Source organism: Gambusia affinis, linkage group LG05 (assembly GCF_019740435.1).
Source record: "Gambusia affinis linkage group LG05, SWU_Gaff_1.0, whole genome shotgun sequence".
In the NCBI taxonomy this organism is placed as follows: domain Eukaryota; kingdom Metazoa; phylum Chordata; class Actinopteri; order Cyprinodontiformes; family Poeciliidae; genus Gambusia; species Gambusia affinis.
The window spans coordinates 9,199,764-9,222,502 of NC_057872.1; the positions used below are offsets into that span (position 1 = coordinate 9,199,764).

The 22,739-nt window shown below is 41.2% G+C and overlaps 2 protein-coding genes across 2 annotated transcripts; one reads left to right on the plus strand and one right to left on the minus strand.

Moving 5' to 3' along the window:
- Window positions 1–1,947: 1,947 nt before the first annotated feature.
- rspo3 (R-spondin 3) lies at window positions 1,948–19,039 on the plus strand. The gene is made up of 6 exons (XM_044117878.1): window positions 1,948–2,912; window positions 8,224–8,418; window positions 9,208–9,351; window positions 9,447–9,593; window positions 10,801–10,986; window positions 17,098–19,039. Exons 1-6 carry the CDS (start codon window positions 2,813–2,815, stop codon window positions 17,301–17,303), a joined length of 978 nt encoding a protein of 325 aa, XP_043973813.1. The 5' UTR covers window positions 1,948–2,812; the 3' UTR covers window positions 17,304–19,039.
- Window positions 19,040–20,237: 1,198 nt separating this feature from the next.
- mdh2 (malate dehydrogenase 2, NAD (mitochondrial)) lies at window positions 20,238–21,892 on the minus strand. The gene has a single exon (XM_044117877.1). It carries the CDS (start codon window positions 21,624–21,626, stop codon window positions 20,613–20,615), a length of 1,014 nt encoding a protein of 337 aa, XP_043973812.1. The 5' UTR covers window positions 21,627–21,892; the 3' UTR covers window positions 20,238–20,612.
- Between the last annotated feature and the right edge of the window lie 847 nt (window positions 21,893–22,739).

Below are 22,739 nucleotides of genomic sequence, written 5' to 3' on the forward strand. Positions count from 1 at the left end.
TTTGGCCCTCCCTCCCTCTCTCCTCTCCTCTCCTCTGCAGAAGCAGACCTGCAGAGTCCCTCCCTGCACGTTTGAGAAACTTCACCTCCGGAGTGTCTCGTCTCACCTGTGTTCTCCACGCTCTCTCAAGTCAGACCAGTATCGGTTTACGTGTGCCCGACGTGAGAAACAACGCTGCATTTTTGGACTCATCATCAGAGAAGGGATCAAGAGCTGAAGTTCATCTCAAGCTTTCAATGGAGCTAACTCCCTCTAGAGGTGGTACTGGGAAATTCTGGCGCTTCCGTGGATTTTCTTTCCTCTCTTCAAATTATGAGCCACGCTGTGCGGGACCCCCAAAAAACAATCACATAAGAATCGATTAGATGATGTTGTAACTTTTTATAAATGATTGTGAAGATGAATAGAAGTAGGAATAATAAATACGGTGGATCTGTGTGTGTGGGGATAAAAACTCACCTGTGAGATAAATCCCAATTTGTAAACATCAAATTAAATTGAACTTTCTTCGCTCATTTTATTCATTAAAATGAAAGTAATTATGAAAAAGTAGATTCGAATGACGTAAAAGAGTTCTTATTTGTCGGCTCGTCTTACTTTGGAGAACAGTGCACCCATATTTCACTGGGGTTCATTACTAACCCAGTGAAACGTGGACCAAACCTGGATTGAATACGACGTGGTTGGATTAATGAGTCAAAGTGTATATGACGGTAAGGCTGCCAAAGAGTGGGTCAAAAAAAAAATCAAACAAACAAAACAACATATAACCTGCATCACTAAGCTTGTAATATTTGTGCTCAGGTCAATGGTTTCAGTATTTATTAAGACTTCAATATCTATTTTTTTAATTCATTCATTTATGGAATGCTGTTAAAATTCTTCCCTTTTTGTTGTCTATGTTTTTAACTTAGAAATCTATGGTAAAGTTTGAGGCCTGGATACATTAGGCTAATGAAATAAACTCCTTCTCTGTGAACTAAAGTCAGTAACACAAGCCACTGAGTGCCGACATCATTACAGAGCATCATCCCGCACAGCATCTGTCCAGAATGATATCAAGTCTTTTCTCTAACCCAAATAAATACGCCATTGCTTTTTCGAACAAATGTGTGATCAAAGCTCTCCAAATCTTCCAGCAACATTCAGACAGCTGTTGAATAAATGTAGTCGTGGGGAATCCCCTCCTTTTTGAGCCGCCAAAACCAGCCCCACACACACATACGCGCACCCACGCACGCACACGCACAAGCCATGCATAGTAAGTCCCTCTGATTTTGTTTCAGCAACAGAAAAAAAAAAATCTAAATTAAAAGCAAAACTTTACAGAATTCAATAACTACCAAAAAAAAGAGAGTTCGTCAAGTTTTTAACACCAAATTGGAAGCTTCGAATCACATACCAACTTCAGCCTCAGGAGGCAGGTGCTCGGGGTGCAGACTCCGCGTTGACCGGATGTGCAGCTGACAACTTTTTTTTTCTTTTTTTTCACACGCGCTCCTAATGGTGATGTGCACTGTCCATATAAACCGATCACAGCATCAATTCATCATTCAGTTAAAAGGAATAACCAGACAGTTTTGATTCCTTTACCTTTTTTTTTCTTTTTCCTTTTTTTTGTCAGTGGTAAAATTTTGTGTTAGTATCGGTCGGAGCTGCTCTTGGTTTAAAGGCAGAACAACATAATTAGTTCAATAATCCAAGCAATCATTTCCACATTCAGACTGCGGATGAGCACCAGCAGAGGCACAAACTCAAAGGAGGAATAAGAGAAAGCACAGTGCGCATCTGAATCCGTTCAGTGCGTCTCCCTCTCTCTCTTTCTCTGACGCGGGGGGCATGCCCTCTAAATAAACTTTAGAGCTCATAGGGAGAGGAGAGAGATAGACAGAGAGAGAGAGACAGAGAGAGAGACAAGAGAGAGAGAGAGAGCAGAAGGCTGAAGTCATCAAGGGAGTGAATGGGTCCTGCACGCAAAGCAGAAACGCGCTGAAACTGCGGAGATTTACTTTGGTTCACACACGGTGAAGCAGCAGCAGGAGGAGGTGTCGGCTTTACAAGACCTGCGAAACTCTCTGCTGGGAGATCAGTTTTAATGATTCCTCGTTCTGATTGAGATTTTTTTTTTTTTTTTTTGTCTGAGTTTATTTGTTTGCCTGTTTTACTTTATTTATGTGCTTGCGCCTGTTGAGTGCTCCAGCTGATGCTGAGCTGAATAAGCGCGCCTGACGCAGTAAACGTAGCCACACAGAGAGATGAGCACGGCGCATCTCTCTACCAGAAGAGAGGAGAGGGTTCCCTAATTTGGAGTTCGGACGAATGGATTTAACTTTTCAGGCTTCTTTGGTGTTCCACTAAAGCCTTCCTAGCGTCTCTATTCGCCTCTTTTTTAAAACTCGCATACTGATCTTTAATTCTGTTACTGCGTATGTGCGCAACAAATGAAATTGGAGTTTGTTTCTTTTAGCGCGTTTTTCTCCCTTTTCTTTTTTTTAAAGGAAATGTTTCCCATCTCTGAACGGATAACGGACCTCTAACGAGGACTTGTCTTCTCGGCACATATGTGGACCCTATTCAGGATGTTACAGTCTAAACGGCCCAGGCATCATTGGGCCACGGTACGCCACAGCCACCACATAACACCACACAGCTGGGCTGCGTCCTGCTGCGTTTAGGAGTTTTCCGAGCTTCAACCTCTTTTTAGGCGGAGGAAAACATTTACACACAAAAAAAATTAAAAGAAAAAGAAAAAACGCCAACTTGTTTTGGTGAACATTGACATTGGCTTTAGGAGTCTCACCTCTGGGCTACTATGCAATTGCAACTGATCTCCTTTGTTCTGATCATCTGGAACTGCATGGATTACTCTGGTTGTCAGCCGCACAGCAGCTCCAGGCACCGGCAGCACAAAGGTGAGTAGATCGGCGTGATGGCTGACGTTTAGGTCAAAATATGGTTGGAAGAAATAAAATATCTATTTTTTTTTAATTCATTCATTTATGGAATGTTGTTCAAATTCTTCCCTTTTTGTTGTCTATGTTTTAAACTTAGAAATCTATGGTAAATTTTCCCGCATCATTGTTTAACGTTTTGTAAATTTAACCAACGTTCATTATTTTACTTTTTTTCTTCGTGCCTTTTCCAGGTCCAGAAGATTAGCGTGTATTATTTAGGTTTGTGTAGAATATTTTTACACTTACAACTCATTCAACAATATCCTTCCCGCTTAATATGGTCGCCGATGTAATAGACAGGACTGAATAAGCTTGAGACGTGTCTGAAATGCACTGCCTTGTTTTCTTTCTTTTGTGTTTTATGAAATAGCAACAATGACATCTGCAGCATTTCCGTCTGGAGACTGTTTTCTGTTTTGCACAACTTTCTGTTACATCACCTTTGTTTTATTGTGATTGAACTTAATTGGGTTGATCAAACGAGTGTGGAGCCACTCGCAGTCCAGCAGCTGCCGCTCTGCGCTCGAGCTCCAGCTTCCTGCGTCGCTCTCTAGCGGCGAGCGCAGCAAATTTCAGGCATGAACTTTATCCAGTCCAGACGCCACGAGTTGAATATCCCACTTTTCATCTCATTATTGGGAGATATTTCTCCAGATGACGGCTGCAGTCATAGAATCTGAACTCCTCTTGTGACTGTTAATGCAAAACTGTCAGCAGGAGTGAGATGCTCCATCAGGCTCTGCTGGTATTTCTTCTCCCATCTATCTCCCAGAAGTCCAACATCATGTCTCATTTCTAGGGCTCTGACCAGGCCTCTCTTCTCTGAAATAAGTATGGACTAAACTTTCTTTCGTTCATTCTTTCTTCCTTTCTTTCTTTTCTATTCTGCCCACGCACTTTGCAGCACTGAGGGTCTCCAGATGGGCTCTGTGACTGATTCTGCTTGAGGAGAGCAGCGATAACTTGAATATTCTACGTATCACTTGTCAGCATATCTGAAAGCTATTTTTGATATTAAAGCTCTGATTTGGACAGCAGGGATAGTTCTTTATTTGAAATGTTTCTGTAATGACCATCAGTGCAGTGCCAAAAGTGCACAACTAGCCATATCTCATTTCATGGGTTCCCAATTATGCATGCCTTCTTATTTCTTGTCCATCAAAAACTGAAAAGTGTGGTGTGCATTTGTATTCCGCTCCCCTGACTCAAGAACCTCTTAGTTTTGCTCATTCTCATTTGCAACATAGCTCGAGCTCAGTCTAAATCTTCGGTGAACATTGGTTTTCGAATGCTGTCTCACATTGTCAGTCACCTTTAGATTTCTAACATGTGAATGTGCTTCTGTCTACTTTAGTCTCACGTCTTTCAGAGTCAACCATTTGTGTTTGTCATGGGTTGACCTGCATTTAGCTTCATGCATCTCCTCAACAGTTCCAGCTTCTTTTCACGTCCCTGCAGAAGAAAGGCATCTCCGCAGCATGACGCTTCCACCACCAAGTTTGAACACAGGGATTGTGGATGCAGGGCGTAGCGAAACCTCGTCCACATGTTCTCTGTATCCCTCATGGCTTACCGCAAACTTTCAACTGGAGTTTTTACTTCTTTCTTCCAGCCGTGGCTTTTAACTTTTCACTCTTTCATAAAAGCCAGATTTAAGAAATCCACTACTGCCGGTCTCCACTAAGAAACCATGTAGTTAATAACTTCCTACAAGAAAATTTTTTTTTTTTTTTTAATTTAGGAAGTATTTTTGGTCTAGTTCCGAGTGCAAAAATCTCAGTAAACGTAAATTAAGTCAATACTGACTTATAAGTAAGTATGTAAGTTTTCAGCATAATACAAAAAGCTTGTTTTAAGCCAGTAGTTTCTTAATATTGATGAAAAAGTGGCACTTTTTCATCAAAGATAAACAATGTCACTTATAATAAGACAATTAAGTTGTGGAACTAGCACGTTTTATAAATACTACAGAAGAATTGACTTAAAACAAGTTCCCATTGTTTGTGGAAAAATTAGTTGTAAGTTATTTTTGTCTATTTCAAGAGTACTAAGATATTTAAACTAGAAACTAAAGAAAAAATACTTGGTAAAAGGTTGTGTTTCTGTAGTGTAAAGATTGGAACATTGGTTTATAACCAAATTGTGATTTTAATTTCTTTCTAAGCTTCTCCCTGTCCTGTCTGGTCTTCATGTTGCTGTTTGGTCACTGATGTTCTTCAATAAAACTGCTGTGTTCCTACTGAGAATAAATTAAACACGGGCCTGCTCTTTGGTGCACCTTGTGAAGCTCAATCAGTAAAATCCAAATGAAGATGATTACTGACTGAAACTGTCCACACATTTTTTTTTTTAAAAAGTTCCAGGAGCGTAAACGATGTTGCGTGTACAAATATGCGGCGTTCTTTGTACTCTGAGAGGTTTCAGGACCCTTAGCTGTTTATTTCCTCTACCCAGCACTAAGACCTCCCTCTGAACAGGGTTGGCAGGATGCAAACAGGAAGGTCATCTAGACAAAACCTTGGTTTATGATAGTTTTCCTCAAGAACAGACTATGCTGGCGGCATTCTGTGCAGAAGACAAATCTTAAGGCACCCATCAGGCGACCGCTGTCCAACACAAATAAACGAAGTGTGTTTTCAGTCTGAACCCATTCAGCTGCCTTTCAAAGCATCCCTTGGTCCACGTGATTCTGCTTCGTAGATGAGAGAGCAACATCACCTTCATTCTTACATAGAGTAGAGTGCAGTCACCTAACCTTTCCACGGGCCAATAGATAGTTAATTTAACATCTCCACAAACTCCCTCCCTGGATGCAGATATCCTACACTTTTAGGGAGGTTGGAGGGATTGTTTTGGGGAATGAGTACAGACCAGGAGGGACAAAAAGGGTAATAGGACTCAGAGGAGAGTCATTGACCTCTCAGTTAACAGAGCAGGATTACCAAGCAGTAGACAGAACCCAAGCCACAAACGTCCAGTGTGCAATTAAGATGATGATGCCTACAAAAAAAATTTAATTCTGGGCTCAAGTAGTGTGTGTGCGTGCACGAGTCACTGGTGATGTTTGCATGATACAATGTAGAAGAAAGATACACTTGTGTAAAAACTCTTTTTTTGTGACACGTTTGGACACTTAAAATGAGCTATGAGCTTTCCTAAGATATTTTCCTAAGGCTCATTTTTGTTGTTGAAATGCAATGAGATTACTTCATCTCCCAGATGTGAATAAAATATAAGATTAAACATCAATATGTGAACAATCCCAGATAAATAGGTTTACATTTTCATATAACTGCCCATCTAACACAATCGCTTAAGTGTTTCTTCTGTCATTTCATAATTCAAACAAAGATGAAAACCTGCTCATTTCCCATGTATTCGTCTTCCTTGGTGCGCTACAGAGATGCAGGCAGTCTAGCTGAGGCTTAGCCTGCCTGAATTCCTGTCTCTGAGCAGCTTAGCAGGAATGCAAGTCGGCCTGTGGACGGCTCTTGTAAAGACAGTCAGGATATTTCAAACAAAGTTTCTATGATCTATGATGAACTGGCAGCTAAGGCCTGAATTGAGAAATACACAAAGTTTATAAGGCATTTCCATGCGACGGAGGAAAACCAAACCCTAATCCTAACCCTACCATGACGCACTGCTGTACCTTATAAACATCATTAGGGATGGTGACGGAGAATTAACTCAACTCCATAATTTATCTGTATCTGGTTTAGTCATTTTGACTTCTAAGGTTTGGGATGATCCTTCAGGTAAAGAGAAAAGAACAGAGAAAACCATTACTGTAATGCTAGCTACTGCTGCATTGCGGCATTATGCACGCTGTTGTTCAGGCGTGATCTGCATGATCGATGTACTCAGCCTGATTTCATGACATAACTTGTAGCAGCTACACTGATCTTTTTTATGCAAAGTTGAAATTTCAAGTCAGAGGTCTAAAACCTGCTGTTGACGTGAATAAATGTTTACGTCCAATTGTTGATGTAAGAGTTCGGGGTGTGCATGACTGGGTGAATAACACCCACAGTGAAGTGTTTCACATTTAGCTTTTTTGTTAATTATTGTTCATTCTTATGATGTTTATGTTGAAAACAACAGATAAAGCTCGATTGATGAGTCCTTGCTACAGACTTCAGAGATGTAGATGTTGAAGAAACTGCATATTTTTAGTGGCAGCTGTAACAAAGTAGGGGAGTTATGGTATTAACTTCAGCTTCTCCCTAACACATATTGATGTGCCACTGAGCAAGGCACTTAGCCCTAATTTTGCCTTCTGCTCTGCTGATCAATGTATAAGAAGAGTACGAACATTGTGGCTTTGTGAATCAAACTCTGTTGCAGGATTGATTTGACTGGTCAGTATGATTAGAAAACCCATATAAAGGTTCAGTCCATTTATTCTTTGTTTACTAAAGGCAGCTGTGCAACAAATAATCCACCAATATGTCTTTATTTTGTTATAAAGGTTGGATGCAGTGTTTAAGGTTGAAATGCAGAGGGGTCTCATGTGTGCAGTAGTATAATTTCGTAAAGACTTGAATATATGTTTTGAAACATCTACACTGTAATTTCATTTTTACTACAAACTAAAATCAGAGTTGTCAGACTGGCTCTTAGTTAAGTGGGACGGGTTGCCACTTATGATGGTATCTATGTGTATTATCTTCACCTCTGTTGTGTATCTGCCTTTCATTTCAATGACATTGTAAATTATGTTGTATTTGGTAAAAAAAAAAAAAAGCACAAGTCTGGTAATTTAGTATTCACCATTTTTTGGACAAGGTGCAGACAGTTAGAGCATGAGCATCACAGATTAGAAATGCCATATATACATTAAACAAATGATTTATGCAGATGTTCTGTTTGCAATGTTTTACTCAGCTCGGTATGTCAAATGCTTGAAATGTCTCCAGCTACTAGCTGTGATGCCTGATTACGTTCTGATTAAGTTAACTAATCATTTCTTGTCTGGTTAGGGGCTTTCAAAGACCATTTATTTTTTTATTTCAATTTTTGACTAAGTGACACTATTTGATGTTTGACAAAATCAGGACTTAACCTGTCATGCATTTTTCAATAGGCCAGCATCAACTGCATCTGAAAGTGTGAGACTGAATTATGAGATCTTTTGCCTCTGATAGAACTTGTAAAACCAATCAACAAGTTGCCATGTATCTGGTCAAACCCCTGGAGTTGCACTTTTCTCACATGTAATCTTAGTGTTTCATTTATCATGATGAAAGTTGTCTGTTTCTGTCCACAGCGATGACCGGTGGCAGCTCGGGGTGCCAGCAGAGTGGCTGCCTGACCTGCTCGGACTACAATGGCTGTCTGTCCTGCAAGCCTCGTCTCTTCATGCATTTGGAGAGGATCGGGATGAAACAAATCGGGGTGTGCATGACTTCCTGTCCTCCTGGCTTTTACGGCACCCGGTCCCCTGAGAGAAACACCTGTACGAGTGAGTAAAAAGCTAGCACCAAGTTGAGAGAAACACGATGGAGTGCTTTAGCTGAAGTCTAAACCCAACTTTGACTGAATGATAGAAGCGTTGTGTTGGATTTTCTTTTATGGTTTTTATGTAAAAGGGATAGTAGAATCATTAAACCTACCCCAAGCTTTTTTTTTCTTTTTTTCTTTTTTTTTTTTTACATTTTGTCACATTACAAATTGCACGTGATGATGATGATTATTTATTTCAGACAGACATTTCACCAACAAAACATAATAATGATAAAGACTTTCATGTTTCTAAGTGTAAATACAATACCTTACTATTAAATTTACATGCTCAAATACATGAAAATATACCACTTACTCAGTGACTGTGAGTCTGAAAAGAAGTATGATGAAGTTTATTTACATTTTATAGTTTGCATTTTTATTCAGCTCTGTTTACTCTAAAGAAATCCAGTGCAACCAATTGCCTTCAGGTGTCCAATAACTGGTAAACGAATACTTTACATGATCGTGACCACATCACTCTATATTTGGTAGCGATGTGAAAATATGAGGAAATGTTCAAGTGCTACGAACACTTCTGTAGGCATTTCAGATTTGCGTTACACCAACGGCATTTGCTCTTATTTACTTCTAAGACTAACTCCAACATGGCAGTATGAACAAATATACTGAGAAAATTTGATTCCTTGCTACAGCCAGCCATCAACCTACGAAACACCAACCTACCTACGGATGTTTTAATAGTCATTGATGGTGTTTTTTTTGTTTGTTTGTTTTTTTTTATCAGAGTGCAGGTCGGAGTGTGACTCGTGCTTTAACAAGAACTTCTGCACACGCTGCCGAATGGGGTTCTACCTTCACCTGGGCAAGTGCCTGGACAGCTGCCCTGTAGGCATGGTCCACAGTGATGCACAGAGGGAGTGCATTCTCAGTGAGTGTCTCATTTTTACGTTTTTCAAGGCTTTTGGGAAAATAGTGGGAATTTCTTGAAGTTTGCTGAGCTCAGTTGTGCGACCGTGCCTGCAGGATGCTCTGCGGAGTGTGAGTCATGTGTGAACAGTGACACATGCACCCGGTGCCGGCCTGGCCTTTATCAGATGAATGGAAGGTGCCACCTTATCTGTCCAGATGACTATGAGCCCAATGACAAACTAATGGAGTGCACACCACAAGGTAAATCCAGAGTGAGAGGGTTAGCACGAATAACAGTCCAAAAATGTCTTTGATAACTCTGCAATATAAAAGGAACATAAACGATGGGCTGAATTTACATATTTGTAAAGGATATGTATGCTTAGTGACAGTAACTAAACACAGATTTAGTTTCTGTCCCCCCATCTCCATAATGTAGCATTAACAAATATTAAGTTTGCTTCCTTTCCTCTTTTTATACATTAATCTGTGAACATTTTGTAATTTCTAGTAAAAAATTAAATCAAAGAGATAGCAAATACCAAGTGCAAGTCAAAATCCCTAAAGGCCAAAGCACACCTTATGGAGATTCTTTCTAAGTATTTGGTCTGTAATTTGCATCAAATAAGATTTTTTCAGGTGTTTTCATCCACAATTATGTCTAACTACAAACATAAACCGCAGTGAATTGGAATTTGGGTTAAGAAGAGGTTAATTTCTAGGACCAAAAGAATCAAAACAGCAAAATAGCAACATGTAAGCAGGTATTAAATATACTTTTCAGATTTTACAGGCTTCAGACTGATCCAACATGAAGCCCCAATTTTTTTGATTGTGTTTTCTGTTGGTGTTACCGTACGTTTTATTCGAATCTTAAATGTCGGGTTTTCATCCACTTTAAGTGGAAAATTATCATAATTATCAGAAATAAAAGTTTGAAAATATCAGTCAAATTAATGAACCTTTTACTGAAATAAATATAACTGTTAATTTATTGAGATACGCCTGCGTCTTTTATTGAGACTGGGCATAAACGACCACAATAGTAGTGCCTGATTGGGAAAAGTAATACATGGTGTTCAACATATTTGCCACCTTTAGTCAGACACTTCTAAAAAAAAAAAAAGGATATGCACTGATTACCTAAGTTCTAATTAAGTTCTAATTAATAAACTCAGTCTAGTTATATGTGTATAAACGCACTAAGACATGATTGTCAACCTAAACTGACAAGCTAAGCAGGGAGCGGTGACTGTGGAGGGGCGGTATAGATCTACCGCTCAGGTACGAGAATATGTCATCGGGGGGATTGTGTTGTGTGCTACATATATCTGGCACAAAGGCCTCAGCTAGACTGAAATGTGAAATGTGAAAATGTTTTAGATGAATGAATATACTTTGTGCTTAAGAAACGGAGACAAACTTAGTCCTCACTGTCACCTCTCCCTCTCCGTGTTTCCTCTGTTAGTGCACTGCGAGGTGGGCGAGTGGAGTGAGTGGAGCCCCTGCTCTCGGTCAGGCAGAACCTGCGGCTTCAGACGGGGCCAGGAGACCCGCACAAGGCAGGTCCTGCAGTATCCATCTCCGTTTGGCAATCCCTGCCCAGAGATCTCTGAGGTCAAAGAGTGTCTGGTCAAGAAAAAGAGATGTCCAGGTGAATAAAACCTCCTCGCTGTTTCTCTCTCCTCATTAAAGAACCCTCCGGGCCAATGTGACTCTAAAAGCTGTACGTATCGATTAAAGCCACCAATCCAGCCAATGGTAATGGCTCCCAATCCTTCAGGTTCACTGCCAATGCTGTGTTTGGAATACATGGCTCAGTTTCAGCTCTATGCATTCCAGACCGCTCTGCTTCAGTTTGTACAACCAGAACAAGCCTGTCTTCCGCTCAGGACTCTGGCTGTTTACTCAGACGACTGTCATTGTGGCTGCAGTCAGGACAGTGGGGGGAGCAAACAAAGGACGGTGCCTATTGCGGGATGTTTTGTATATTTTGTGTGGGTTTTTTCTTTTCCCCTCCAGACCCCACTTTAGGTTTGAAACAGTGAAAGCCTCTCTCTGTGCTCTTAGTAAACAGGGATGATTCCTAATGAACGGTGTGAAAACTGCTTTCAGACAGGGTTCGTCTTTTTGAAATTTGCAGCCTGTGGCACTTTTACAACCACTTGGAAGATAGGTGTTTTTTGGGGGGGTTTTTTGGGAGGGGGTTGGTGCAATTGTGGGTACCGAGGTGGTCGGTCGTTGGCTATGGCTCGTTGTGGGGTTTTTTTGTCCTCTGGGGGTTCTGCAGGTTTACATGACAGATTGCAGTCAGGGTAGGAGGCTGAGATCCAGTCCCTTGGGGCCTCACACTTACAGAACAAACACTGTGCTTGTGTTTGTATGTGTGTGTGTGTCGGCGTGTGCATGTGTGATGCGGCAAGAAGCAGTTGGCTGTGGAGCAGAGACAGCCAGCTCAACATCAACATCCTCCTCTTGGGAGGCACGAGGCGACCAGGGGATCAGTATTGGTTTATCCCCACAGCTGCTAATACACACACGATAATTTGCTCCATACACACATACACACACAATAGCAGGACATATATGCCCAGCTAAAGCTAGGCTGTGTGTGCTTTAAACAGGCCAGACAACTGCACACGCTTCTAGGCGCTCAAATTCCAGCGCTCTAGAACTGATACGAGTTGGACTGGGAAATGTAACCTCAGTCTCCCATTTAATCACCGTCTGTCAGCATCTCAATGCACATCCCTTCACACACACGACCTTCATGCAGACACACGCCGAGGAAAGCCATCAGCGCTGCAGTGGCACTTTGATTCACTCAGACCAAGACCTGGGACTTTAATTTGGATTCGACTGAAACTGATGCAACCAGAGTGAGACGGAGAGAGCAGACCGCTCTTATCACTGCTGCCCTCATGATTACTCAGTTGCCTGATCTCCAAGAGACTCCACAGTGAATGGAGGCTAATTATCTGCCTCGGCGCATCCTCTCCTCGGTGTTTACGTTCTGCACACGCTAGGGGGTCAGTGGCCTGACCTCAGAGAGCCCCCAGTAATCCTCCAGCGGCCCTCCAACACTGATACATCCTTCTTCCCTTCTTCCTCTTTTTGTGCTTTCTCCTCTAGCTGCTATACCTCCTCCCCCCATAAAGCCTGTGTCTCCTTTTCCTTTTCCTGTAGTTGGCAAATGTTATTTCTTTTTTTTCACATCTTCTCCTTTTTTATGTGTTTTTTTTTATTACCATTACTACTTTAGAGGTGCACCAATCAGGCCTTCCTTAGTGATACCAACTTCAAGTTTCCTTTGACACCTTATTTTACAATTCTGTTCATTCTATTTTTTTTTTCACAAGAAGAAAAAAAAATGTACCACTGGTCCCATGATGGAGTTTGTGGTTCTGAAACTAACAGAAAAGGAGGAATTCAATTATTAGAGTCATTTAAAAGTCACTAGAAGTGAGCAGACTGATCCAAAATATTGATAATATTTCTTTTGTTCTTCTATTGTTTCTCTTAATCGTGTTTATGTTATTAAAGTATTTTGTAGACACCTATTAATCTGAGACAGATTTTAGAAAATAATTCCAAAGTAAAAAAAACACAAAAACTCCTAAAAGTTAGTATCTTAATGATACATCATACTTAAGCATATTGATATTGGTATTGGGATTAGTATTGGTGATACTGTTCCTGTATTTACTTTGCACAACTCTTTCTGAGTTTCTCAATATGCGCTTTGAGAAAGTTGAGAATGAACTCAGGAAACAATCTGAAAAATCAGGCAGCTGTAGTATTTCATTAATCTTTATATAAACTGCTGAGTATCTCATTTTGCATAATTAATCAACAGCTATAATAAGGATCTTCTCCAGCCTCATACTGACATCCCACAGGCGTTTATGTGCAGATCTATCGGCTCTGACATCCAGTTGAGCTTCATCACAATCCACTGAATATAAATATGCATACCCACACATCCTCATTTGTCTTCCCTCAAATGATTTCTGACTAATTTGTCCTTCAGTGGTACTAAGCTTCACCTTCCAGATGGACCATTTGTCTGTCTGCGGGGCTCAACACATGCAGAAAAAGACACACTTTGAAACATATAGCTATACAAGCTACCGCCAGTCATCCACTCAGCGTGTATGTATATATCTGAGTGAGTGAGCATTACTCACACCACAACCCCCACGGTGACATCCTGGCAGCCATGCAGCAGGCATTCCACTTGTGGGACAGCCCAAGGCCTTTAATCCCGGACTGTCTCCCGCCAAAAGCTCCCCCACCGACTGAACGGCTGCCACAGAGGATGTAACAACATAAAACCCACAGTGTCTCTTTAAATATACCTCTGAACACTTATTCTCTGTCTGTCAGCGACACACAACATGATGGTTTTTCTGTCATTACCTCCCTGAGGGTTTCTTTTCGCTATTGCTTTTCTTTGTGTCTTTGTGTTTAATTTCTACAAGCTGCTGTTACAGACAAACCTATGCTGGGAAACAAGACAACGAATGCAACATGTTCTTGCAACTGGTATTCATCATTTCTGAGGGAACCGCAGCACTTGTGGATAGCGTGTTCTGTGTGAGCACACTGTCCCACACGCTGTTAAACTTCTTACTTCAAAACTTTGGACCAATCAGGGTTTTCTTTTTCAGACATCTCTTGTTATCCCCTACCTTGTATGACCAGTACAACTCCTTCCTGATTTAAGTACTATTTATCTAACAGGAAGCAGTTTGCTACATTTGATAACACTCTGAATACAGCTACTGTCAAACTAGGGGTGCCTCAAGACTCTGTTATCGGACCCTTCCCTTTTCATTATCAACATTGACCAAAACATATCTGACCATAGCCTAAAACCATCCTATCCTGATCACTCATAAATCTGCCTCAGGAATAAATTCAATTCTAAACACTTATCATCTGTGTTTGACAAAAAAAACTGTGGATATCTACAAATAACATTCAGGAGCAGACATTTCACTTGGAACTTCGCTGTTTTTTTTTACTTATCAATTTTTTCACATCAATCCAAAAATGGATTGTGGATGTATTCCTCCCAAGGTGTTTCCAGGTCAGGGAACACCTTGACCCTCCAGCAAATTCTGTCCCACTGTCTTCTCCGAGGGCTACTTGCATGGAAAACCTCCAAAGATCATATCCTTGAACCAAACCAACTCCTTCCAGTGCTGAGAAGCAGTGATTCCACCTCAAGCTGCTTACATTCGCTCTTCATCCAACCACCATACTGAGGGCGTTCCTTTCAGCTTTTCAGCTCCTTCAGTTACAGTCCTTCAATTACAGTCCACATGTCATGACCTTCTTAGGTACATTAGGTCATTAGGTACAAACCAGTAAGTTGACTAACTTTGGATCAGATCTTTTGTCACCGCAACAGACCAGATTAGTGACCACATCTCTCAAGCTATCCTACTATCACGCATGACCAAGACAACTTGCTCACAACTTATTGCACTGATGCAATGTAAAGACGCTTTACAATGAAATCAGTCATTCCCATTTATGCACACATTCACACGGTGATGCAAGGTGGATGAAGTGTCTTGCTTCTTCTTCCGCAGAATCGAACTCCTTCCACCATCGCCACCTAATCATTAATCAACATAAGTCCTATGAGACAGACATTGGTTCCAAGAAAATTAATTATCCCAAACGTCAACCTTTGAGCGATAAATACAGAATTTTGTTTCTTATTTTTGAACAAGCCAAGCTCTCTGTACCTTCAGGTTTTTGATAGCAACTCATAGCAAATGGAAATTTGAGAGTGTCTATGGTAAATGTTGTAAAACAACACAGGTGTCCCATTCAGGGACTGTTATCCGCACGTCCACTCACAGTTTACGTTTAGCCTGTCGGAAACTGTTCCAGCAAACCAAATGCATGTTGGCTTGATAAACACTCTGCTAATCATCTCAACACTGGCATGGATTAGGTTTCTGCTCTGGTTCAACAAAAGCGCTGGGGCTACAGTATGACTAATCCACTGAACTTGTAAATAGTTATGGTGTCAGGACAGAGAAAACAATGAGAGCGAAGGGGACTTCCTGTGTTTATAGAGGATGAGGGCATACCCTGGATGAGTCAGTGGACCAGATTACCCCGTCCATCCATCTATCCATCGGCTCATCCATCCATGAAACCGGCTCCCTTTGCTATCAATTCTGTTGTACAGAAAACAAGCCATCTGTTGCTGTCAACACTTGAACATTGTTGTGTCCCCGTTTCCATCTCAAAGCCTCTTTTCTCCTCAGATCGTCTAGCAGGAAACATTGCACAGTAGTTAGGGAGACTCTTGTAACACCAGTGTAAAAGGCTTAAGTAGGACCTGGTTACAGATCCAACCAGAGACCTGCCTTGATTAATGCATGTAGGGGGTGAGGCGGGAGGCAAAAAAGCTTGCAGACAGGAGAGACAGATCTCTCTTTTTCTCTCTCCCTGTGTCTGAGCCCACTGCCTACTTCAGCAGTTTCACAATCCCCAAACAGGCAGCCAACAGCAGGCCGTGCTGCTCCGTTCCACTCACACATGAGCGCCACCCGTACAACAACAGGAAAGGGCCTCCTCTGCTTTCACTCGTAGGTCCCGTCTCCAACCTCCCTGAGGGTATATCTTGTTATTATCATTAATAACCACGGCTCAGGCAGAGATAAAACCTTCAGCATTCCAAAAACTCCCACTTTTGTTTATGAGACAGTGTTGCAAGAACAGATAAAATTGGGGGTGACGGATTGGGAGTTTGAGGGGGTGTTATTTAAAGGCTTTCTATTTTCGACAAAAGGTCTGCTCATCACATGCAGAGTGCCACAATAGCTGACAGGCTGACAGTAGAGCAGCTACTTGTTGATAAAGACTGACACCTAGTGGTAAAAAAAAATATCAACACTGCTCCTGATTTGGAGTTCGGACTGGGTTTCAGTCTGTTTTTGTGGTTCCTGCAGTTAGGGGAATTTTACTTAAGATTTATTAAATTCATATGACATGAACTATGAATTTGTGTTCATATAAACTCATATTGAGATTTACAATTAAAATCAAATTTATACAAATACTGTGTAAAAGATTTGATTTTTCACTTGCTGCCTAAGAAGAAATATGACCAAATTTCTCTTGATTTAGGTAATCATAGATTAGCAGAGTTTCTTCTGTTTTATTTATTTATTTATTTATTTTTACATTAAGAAGTTGAAATGCATTTTCTTAAGATTGTCTTTTAAACTTTACACGTCGGGTAAGACATTTTTGGTTTCCAAGACGGTCCACGGTTTGCGGACCTTTGGGTTTGTTCCTCCAGGCAAAACTGGCCTAATTGCATCAGGTTTATAGGCCATGTTGCTTACACACATCTGACCACAAATATCTCATGGGACAGAGCTAAGAACTGTTTTGTCCTTTTGGAAGAACCACTTGTGCCCAAATTCTAACTTCCTGTTTGATGTTTTGAGCTGTTTGTTCATCTGAAAGCAACAGAACCCGATTCTTCCTTAGCAGTATGGTGGCTGAACATTCCCATATTGTTTACTCTTGGTTGTAATTACAGTGTACGTAAACATCTGTTTTAACTGCGAGACATTTTGTTTTTATCTATTAATAAGACCAAATTTATGTACTGAAACTCTGACTTTTATTCTGATAAAATTCCTGTCAACAAATAACTTCAGTATGAATAGCAATGAAGTCAACTGAACTACACTAATCGTCTTCCTTGTCAAATTTCCTCGGTTTTCAGGAACACGGAGGAAGTCCGACCGAAAAGAGAGGAGGAATCGCAATAACCGCAAGGACAAGGAGAGCCAGGAGGGACGGAGGGAGAGAAAGCGAGAGCGGGATGCGGGTGAACGGGAAGACTCTGATAACAGGAACAAAACGGAGAACCGACACCGGAGAGGCCACGACTCACAGACAATCCCTCCTGAAGACGGCCTCGTGCAATAAAGCTGGGGACAGACGACGACCGACCCCCACCCCTCTGGTTGTCTCCCCTTCCTTCCTGCTCCATGACATCCCAACCCTTCCTTCCCCCGCCCACTTTCTCTCCCCTTTTTGACCCCTCCTTACAGGGGTGTTGCTGCTACTTGTATGGTTTCAACAGACCGTTATTACATCAGCGTTATTCATGGACTGTAAGCCCTTTTGATCTCAAAGACTGCATCACCGTTCAAAGTGTCTCACGTGAAAGCTTTACGGAGACACTGATGTCTGGAAACTGGGAATACTCTGTGACTACAGAGGACTGTCAGACAAACTGACTAAGATGGAGACATATGTGCTTGTTCATACGGTTATTTAATGGGACTTTGGTACAACGATGTGTATCTTTGGTTCCAAACGTAGATTGATTTTACAGCATCACAGTGCTTCGCAAAAGTATTTACATCCATTGAACATTTTTTTTATTGCTTTACAACCATAAACTTCAATGTATTTTACAGATATTTTATTTGCTAGACCAACATAAAGTGGTGCAAATTGTGAAATGAAAAAAAAATCTATGATTTTATCTTTTTTCTACAAATAAAAATTTGAATAGTGCGACTTGCATTCAACCCCCTTTAACCTAATATGTGTCACATCAGTCTCCAATTGTTGCTTTGTCCATAAGCAACAATACATTTCTTTGGACAAGATATTGTCCAAAATAATGTATTGCTTCAGATGTCACCTGATTTGTAAATAAACTCAAGGTTTTTAATAACTTAGTCTGATTATAACACAGGAATAGGTTATAATAAAGTTTGTTAGAGGACATTAGTGAACAAAGAGCATCAGGAAGACCAAGGGGCACAGCAAGCCGGTCAGGAATAAAGTCGTAGAGGCTTTTAAAGTAGTGTTAGGTTCCAAAACAGTAAACCAATCTTTAAAAATCACATGACACACTGTTTAGTTTGGCATCATAAACTTACAAAAGTACAGAAACACTGCAAATCCACCAAGATTTGGGAGTCTATGTTAACTGATAGGACACCCAGATGTTGGGTGTCCTATCAGAAAAGGAGTACTGTACACAAATATAAGGCGCAGTCAAGAGGACAAAGGTAACTCCAAGAATCTATCTTAATGGATACGTGTCAAGAAGAAAACACTTGTTGAAACAAAGCAATGAGGAGTCCTGTTTACCACAAACCTCTAGCCATGTTAGGTACAGAACACGTCTGTGGTAGAAGGTGCTCTGGTTGGATGTGATCAAAGTTATATGTTTTTAGCACATTACTTTTTACTTCACAACTATTTACCACTTGTTGGACTGTCCCTTAAGATCCAAATGAAATATCTGGACGTTTGTGCTTGTGACTCAGCAAAATGTAAAACAAAATTTAAAAAGTTCAAAGTGCGTAAATACTTCTGCAAGAAACTGTGTGTAGAACAGTTTATTATTATTGTTGTACTTGTTGTGTAGATCTATCTGGTGCAAATTTTGTAAAGAACAAAAATATAAGTATTAGCTCTTGCCAGCTTCATACTGACACAAAGCTGAGTGCCGTGTCCAAAACTGAAATATGTACATCTGGGATGAAAACAAAGTTTATCCAAAGAAGTGCTAAATCTTCCGGAGCACTATTTTTTTTCTCCCCTCCTTTTGTGTAAATAGATTCTGTGCTCCAAATAAATCTCATCAACCAGAACAAAAAAAAAAAAAAACTGTATGTAAAATAAAGCTGTAATGGTTTCTATTTGTGCGTGTTGTTTGTCCAACTCCATAAACCCTGACTAGTTCTTAGCTGATTAGCAACAATGTTGATCACATAAGAACCGCTGGAACAGTCCAGAGTTAGCTTGTTGAGAAACAAACATGGTTCTGTGTTATCTAGTGGTGTCATAAAGTGCTTGATAGCCTGCCATGTTTAATAATCAACTAGTGTAAATTCCTAGATAAGATTTATGATTAGTCATTATAAATTTCTGCAACTTGAGATATTAAATGTTAGATATGTAAATTGTTGATTCATTGAGTGGCTGAGAAAATGGTGGCTCCTAAAGCTGCTGTTTCTGATTTGTGATCATAACTTCTGGTTGAGAATTTGTTTCCACTATGGTCAATTAAGCAGGAGTGAAATAATGTAAACATATGACAAATTTGCCAGACCTTTTTTGTGATCAATGCAGATGTGATTTATAATTATTTAGCTGAATTTCCAAAGAACTCTAGTTCATATCTTGCTGATTTGGGATCCCAGATTTGGATACCACCCTCAGTGCTGGATTTAAAAGAATATGAGCCCAGTTTTTGGTACCCCAGCTATACCAGTCTCTATGTATGCAACAGATTGAAAGGTACACATCAACTTAGTGGTTTTTATGACTTTTATAACAGTATACCTTCTCGTGAATTCATCTTTGTTTTTGTACTTCCTTAAAATATCTTCATACCCTGGAATGCTGCAGGGCATAGCAGGGATCCCATAAAAGTAGGGTATTCGATGTTCTGACTTTGGGCTGTTTTCTCCTTTTCTTCTCTGTTAATACTTTGAAAAAAGACCACCAAAACAAAACTTAACTGTTAATAGAATTGTTTCTAGAACCCATAAAAATAACAAATGCAAAATGTTACAGTAACCACCCCAGGCCTGTGTGTGGCGACAAAGCGCAGTCTCTGACACACATTAGGTTTGTGACATCATTCTCGAGTAATTTCAAATGTTTTCATTCACTCATGATCAAATTATGTACATAAAAATCTCAGTTTTGAGGTTTTTGACCTCTTTAGCAACACATTAGTTCTATGAATACAGCATGTGTTTTGGGTCCCCAGGTTTCTGCCCCTGGTAAGTCCTTGCTAAAGTCCGGCCCTGCACAAAGAAACCTGACCAGACATGCTGACCTTCTCACTCTTTTAAACCATCATGCAAGAAAGGTAAAGGAAAGGAAGCATTTTAAAGCTAATCTGTTTATTGGTGGAGTGAATATTTTGCTCTTCAGTAATAACAACCGTTTTAGCATCAGTAGACATATGACAGCGTTCCCTCCTTGTTCACAGCAGAAAAGTCTATGCAAATACAGACTGAATTTAAATTAGCAACTGAAAAACAAATCACAGTACGGTAGAGAATGGGCACGAATTATACACACAGAACAAAGCTGTGGTTGGTAAGGAGGAATAAAAGTCAAACAAAAATAAAAGGAAATGACCCAACTGCTAACAGAAAAAGAAAGGAAACACTGGTGGATCTTTAGTTAGTCTGATGTCTTGTGAGACTGAACAAATTATCCATCACAGCTGGTTTTCTTGACTCAACCGGCTCCTGATTACTTCATCTGGGCCACAAAGTCCTCGCCCTTCTTGATGGAAGCCTTCAGCTCCCCCATGGCGTCGGCCACCAGCTTCTCCTCAAACGCAGACAGCTTGCCCAGCCCCAGGTTCTTCTCGATGCCATTCTTGCCGAGCAGCAGCGGCGTGGAGAAGTACTTGCACTCCGTCTCCTCAGACCTGACGAACGCGCACTCGACCACGCCCTCCTTCCCGTTCATGGCGTCCAGGACAGAAAAGGTGAAGCGGGCACCTGCGTACGCCATGGAAAGGGTGGCGGACCCCGCCCCCGCCTTGGCTTTCACCACCTCCGTACCGGCCTCCTGGATCCTCTCGGTCAGGGCTGTGAGCTGGTCGGAAGGAAACTCGACCTTGGGAGTGCACTGGGAGATCAGGGGGATAATGGTCTTCCCAGCGTGACCACCAATCACCGGGACGTTGACCCGAGCCGGGTCCAAGCCTTTGAGCTCCGCCACAAACGTGTTGGCTCTGACAATGTCCAAGGTGGTGACCCCGAACACCCTGTTGGGGTTATACACTCCGTGCTTCTTCATCACCTCCGACGTAATGGGTATGGTGGAGTTCACGGGGTTGGCAATGATGCAGATCATGGCCTCGGGGCAGTGGCGTGCGCAAGCGTCCGCCAGGTTAGCTACGATGGTGGCGTTGGTGTTGAACAAGTCGTCTCGGGTCATACCGGGCTTCCTCGGCACGCCGGCGGGGATAACCACCACTTCGCAGCCCTTCAGAGCGGCGCCCAGCTGGTCGGGGCCTATGTGGCCGCTCACCTGGGCCCTGGTCTCGATGTGGCTGAGGTCAGCGGCCACCCCGGGAGTGTGGGCGATATCGTAGAGGGAGAGCTGGCTCACCAAGGGGCTGTTCTTCAGCAGCAGGGAGAGCGGCTGGCCTATGCCGCCAGAAGCGCCCAGCACCGCCACCTTGGCGTGGTTCTGCGAGGAGGTGGACAGGCTCCGAGCCAGGCCGACGGTGGGTCTCACTGCACGGGAAAACATCTTCCTTTCGGTTCTTCTTTGAGGTTAGTTTAGGGGAAATAGGAATAGTCGACGAGCTGCTCTCCTCTGTGACACCAACGTCCTCTAGCAACGAGCGAACAGGAACGCTCCGGTTTCTTCTTCTCGGTGTTGTTCAGCGGCGGTCGGCGTCGACATTAATGGCGCATTATTGCCATCTACTGTTTGGGAGTGTAAATCAGATCGCTCACACTGTCCTGCAAAAGAATTTGTAACGATATACAATGATGTCATTAAGGTAAAAAAAAAAAGATTTGATATATAATTAAAAAAATAATAATTTTGTCTCTTTTGAACCATGTTCTTCAATAGGCTATAATTTATTGAGATTTCTGTGTGAGCTTAATACAAATTAATGCATGAACAGTTTTCTAAAAAGAATTGCATGTTAAAATCTGAAAATTGCAGCTAGTATGCGTATTATAATTTGATATCCCTAATTAGGATTCAGTTCAACCAATGTACTTTCATTATGAGCAAAAAGAACAGTTTGCGCTTTGCCACAGGAATTGAACTGTTAATTTGTCTTGTTTGGCTATTGCAAAGAAGCTCTTTTACAGTATTTTACAGTAATGACAAGAATGCTTGAAGCCACGTATCCCTTTCTTTCTATTTCACATTCAGGCATTTTCAAGCATGCCTGTGTTTTTTTATGTATATCTACTATACATAAAAGATTATACATATAAGACATAGTTCCACTGTGGAACTATGTCTTACTAAGATATCTTTCAGTGGTTTTTCTGTTTTTAATGACTTTGAGAAATGAGTGTGCTTAGAGTGTATTATTTCTCTGCAGCACATTATGCTCTGCATCTTAGTCAAAAGGTTCAGTGTTCAAATCTGACCAGAACACGTCAAATGCTTTCCTTTTTGCCATTCTTTTATAAGAGTGATTCTCTACAGGCCTGTCAAGACTTACCATGTTAACAGAGCTATTGTTGAATAACTTGATATTTTCTATGTGTCTTTCATATTTTATACAGCTAAGAAAAAGTGAAGCTTCGCCTGCATGAAAAAATCTCAGCATTCCCACCAGAACCCAGTCTTGTGATTTTCCCCAACTTCATCAGATCATCTCTCTGTAATTGATAT

What these genes read in the sequence shown, in the direction of transcription:
- rspo3 (XM_044117878.1), top strand. Translation starts at nt 2,813, where the DNA reads ATGCAATTGCAACTGATCTCCTTTGTTCTGATCATCTGGAACTGCATG. An exon ending in TGAGAGAAACACCTGTACGA is followed by an intron (nt 8,419 to 9,207) that starts GTGAGTAAAAAG and finishes TTTTTTTATCAG; the next exon opens with AGTGCAGGTCGGAGTGTGAC. An exon ending in AATGGAGTGCACACCACAAG is followed by an intron (nt 9,594 to 10,800) that starts GTAAATCCAGAG and finishes TTCCTCTGTTAG; the next exon opens with TGCACTGCGAGGTGGGCGAG.
- mdh2 (XM_044117877.1), bottom strand. Translation starts at nt 21,626, where the DNA reads ATGTTTTCCCGTGCAGTGAGACCCACCGTCGGCCTGGCTCGGAGCCTG.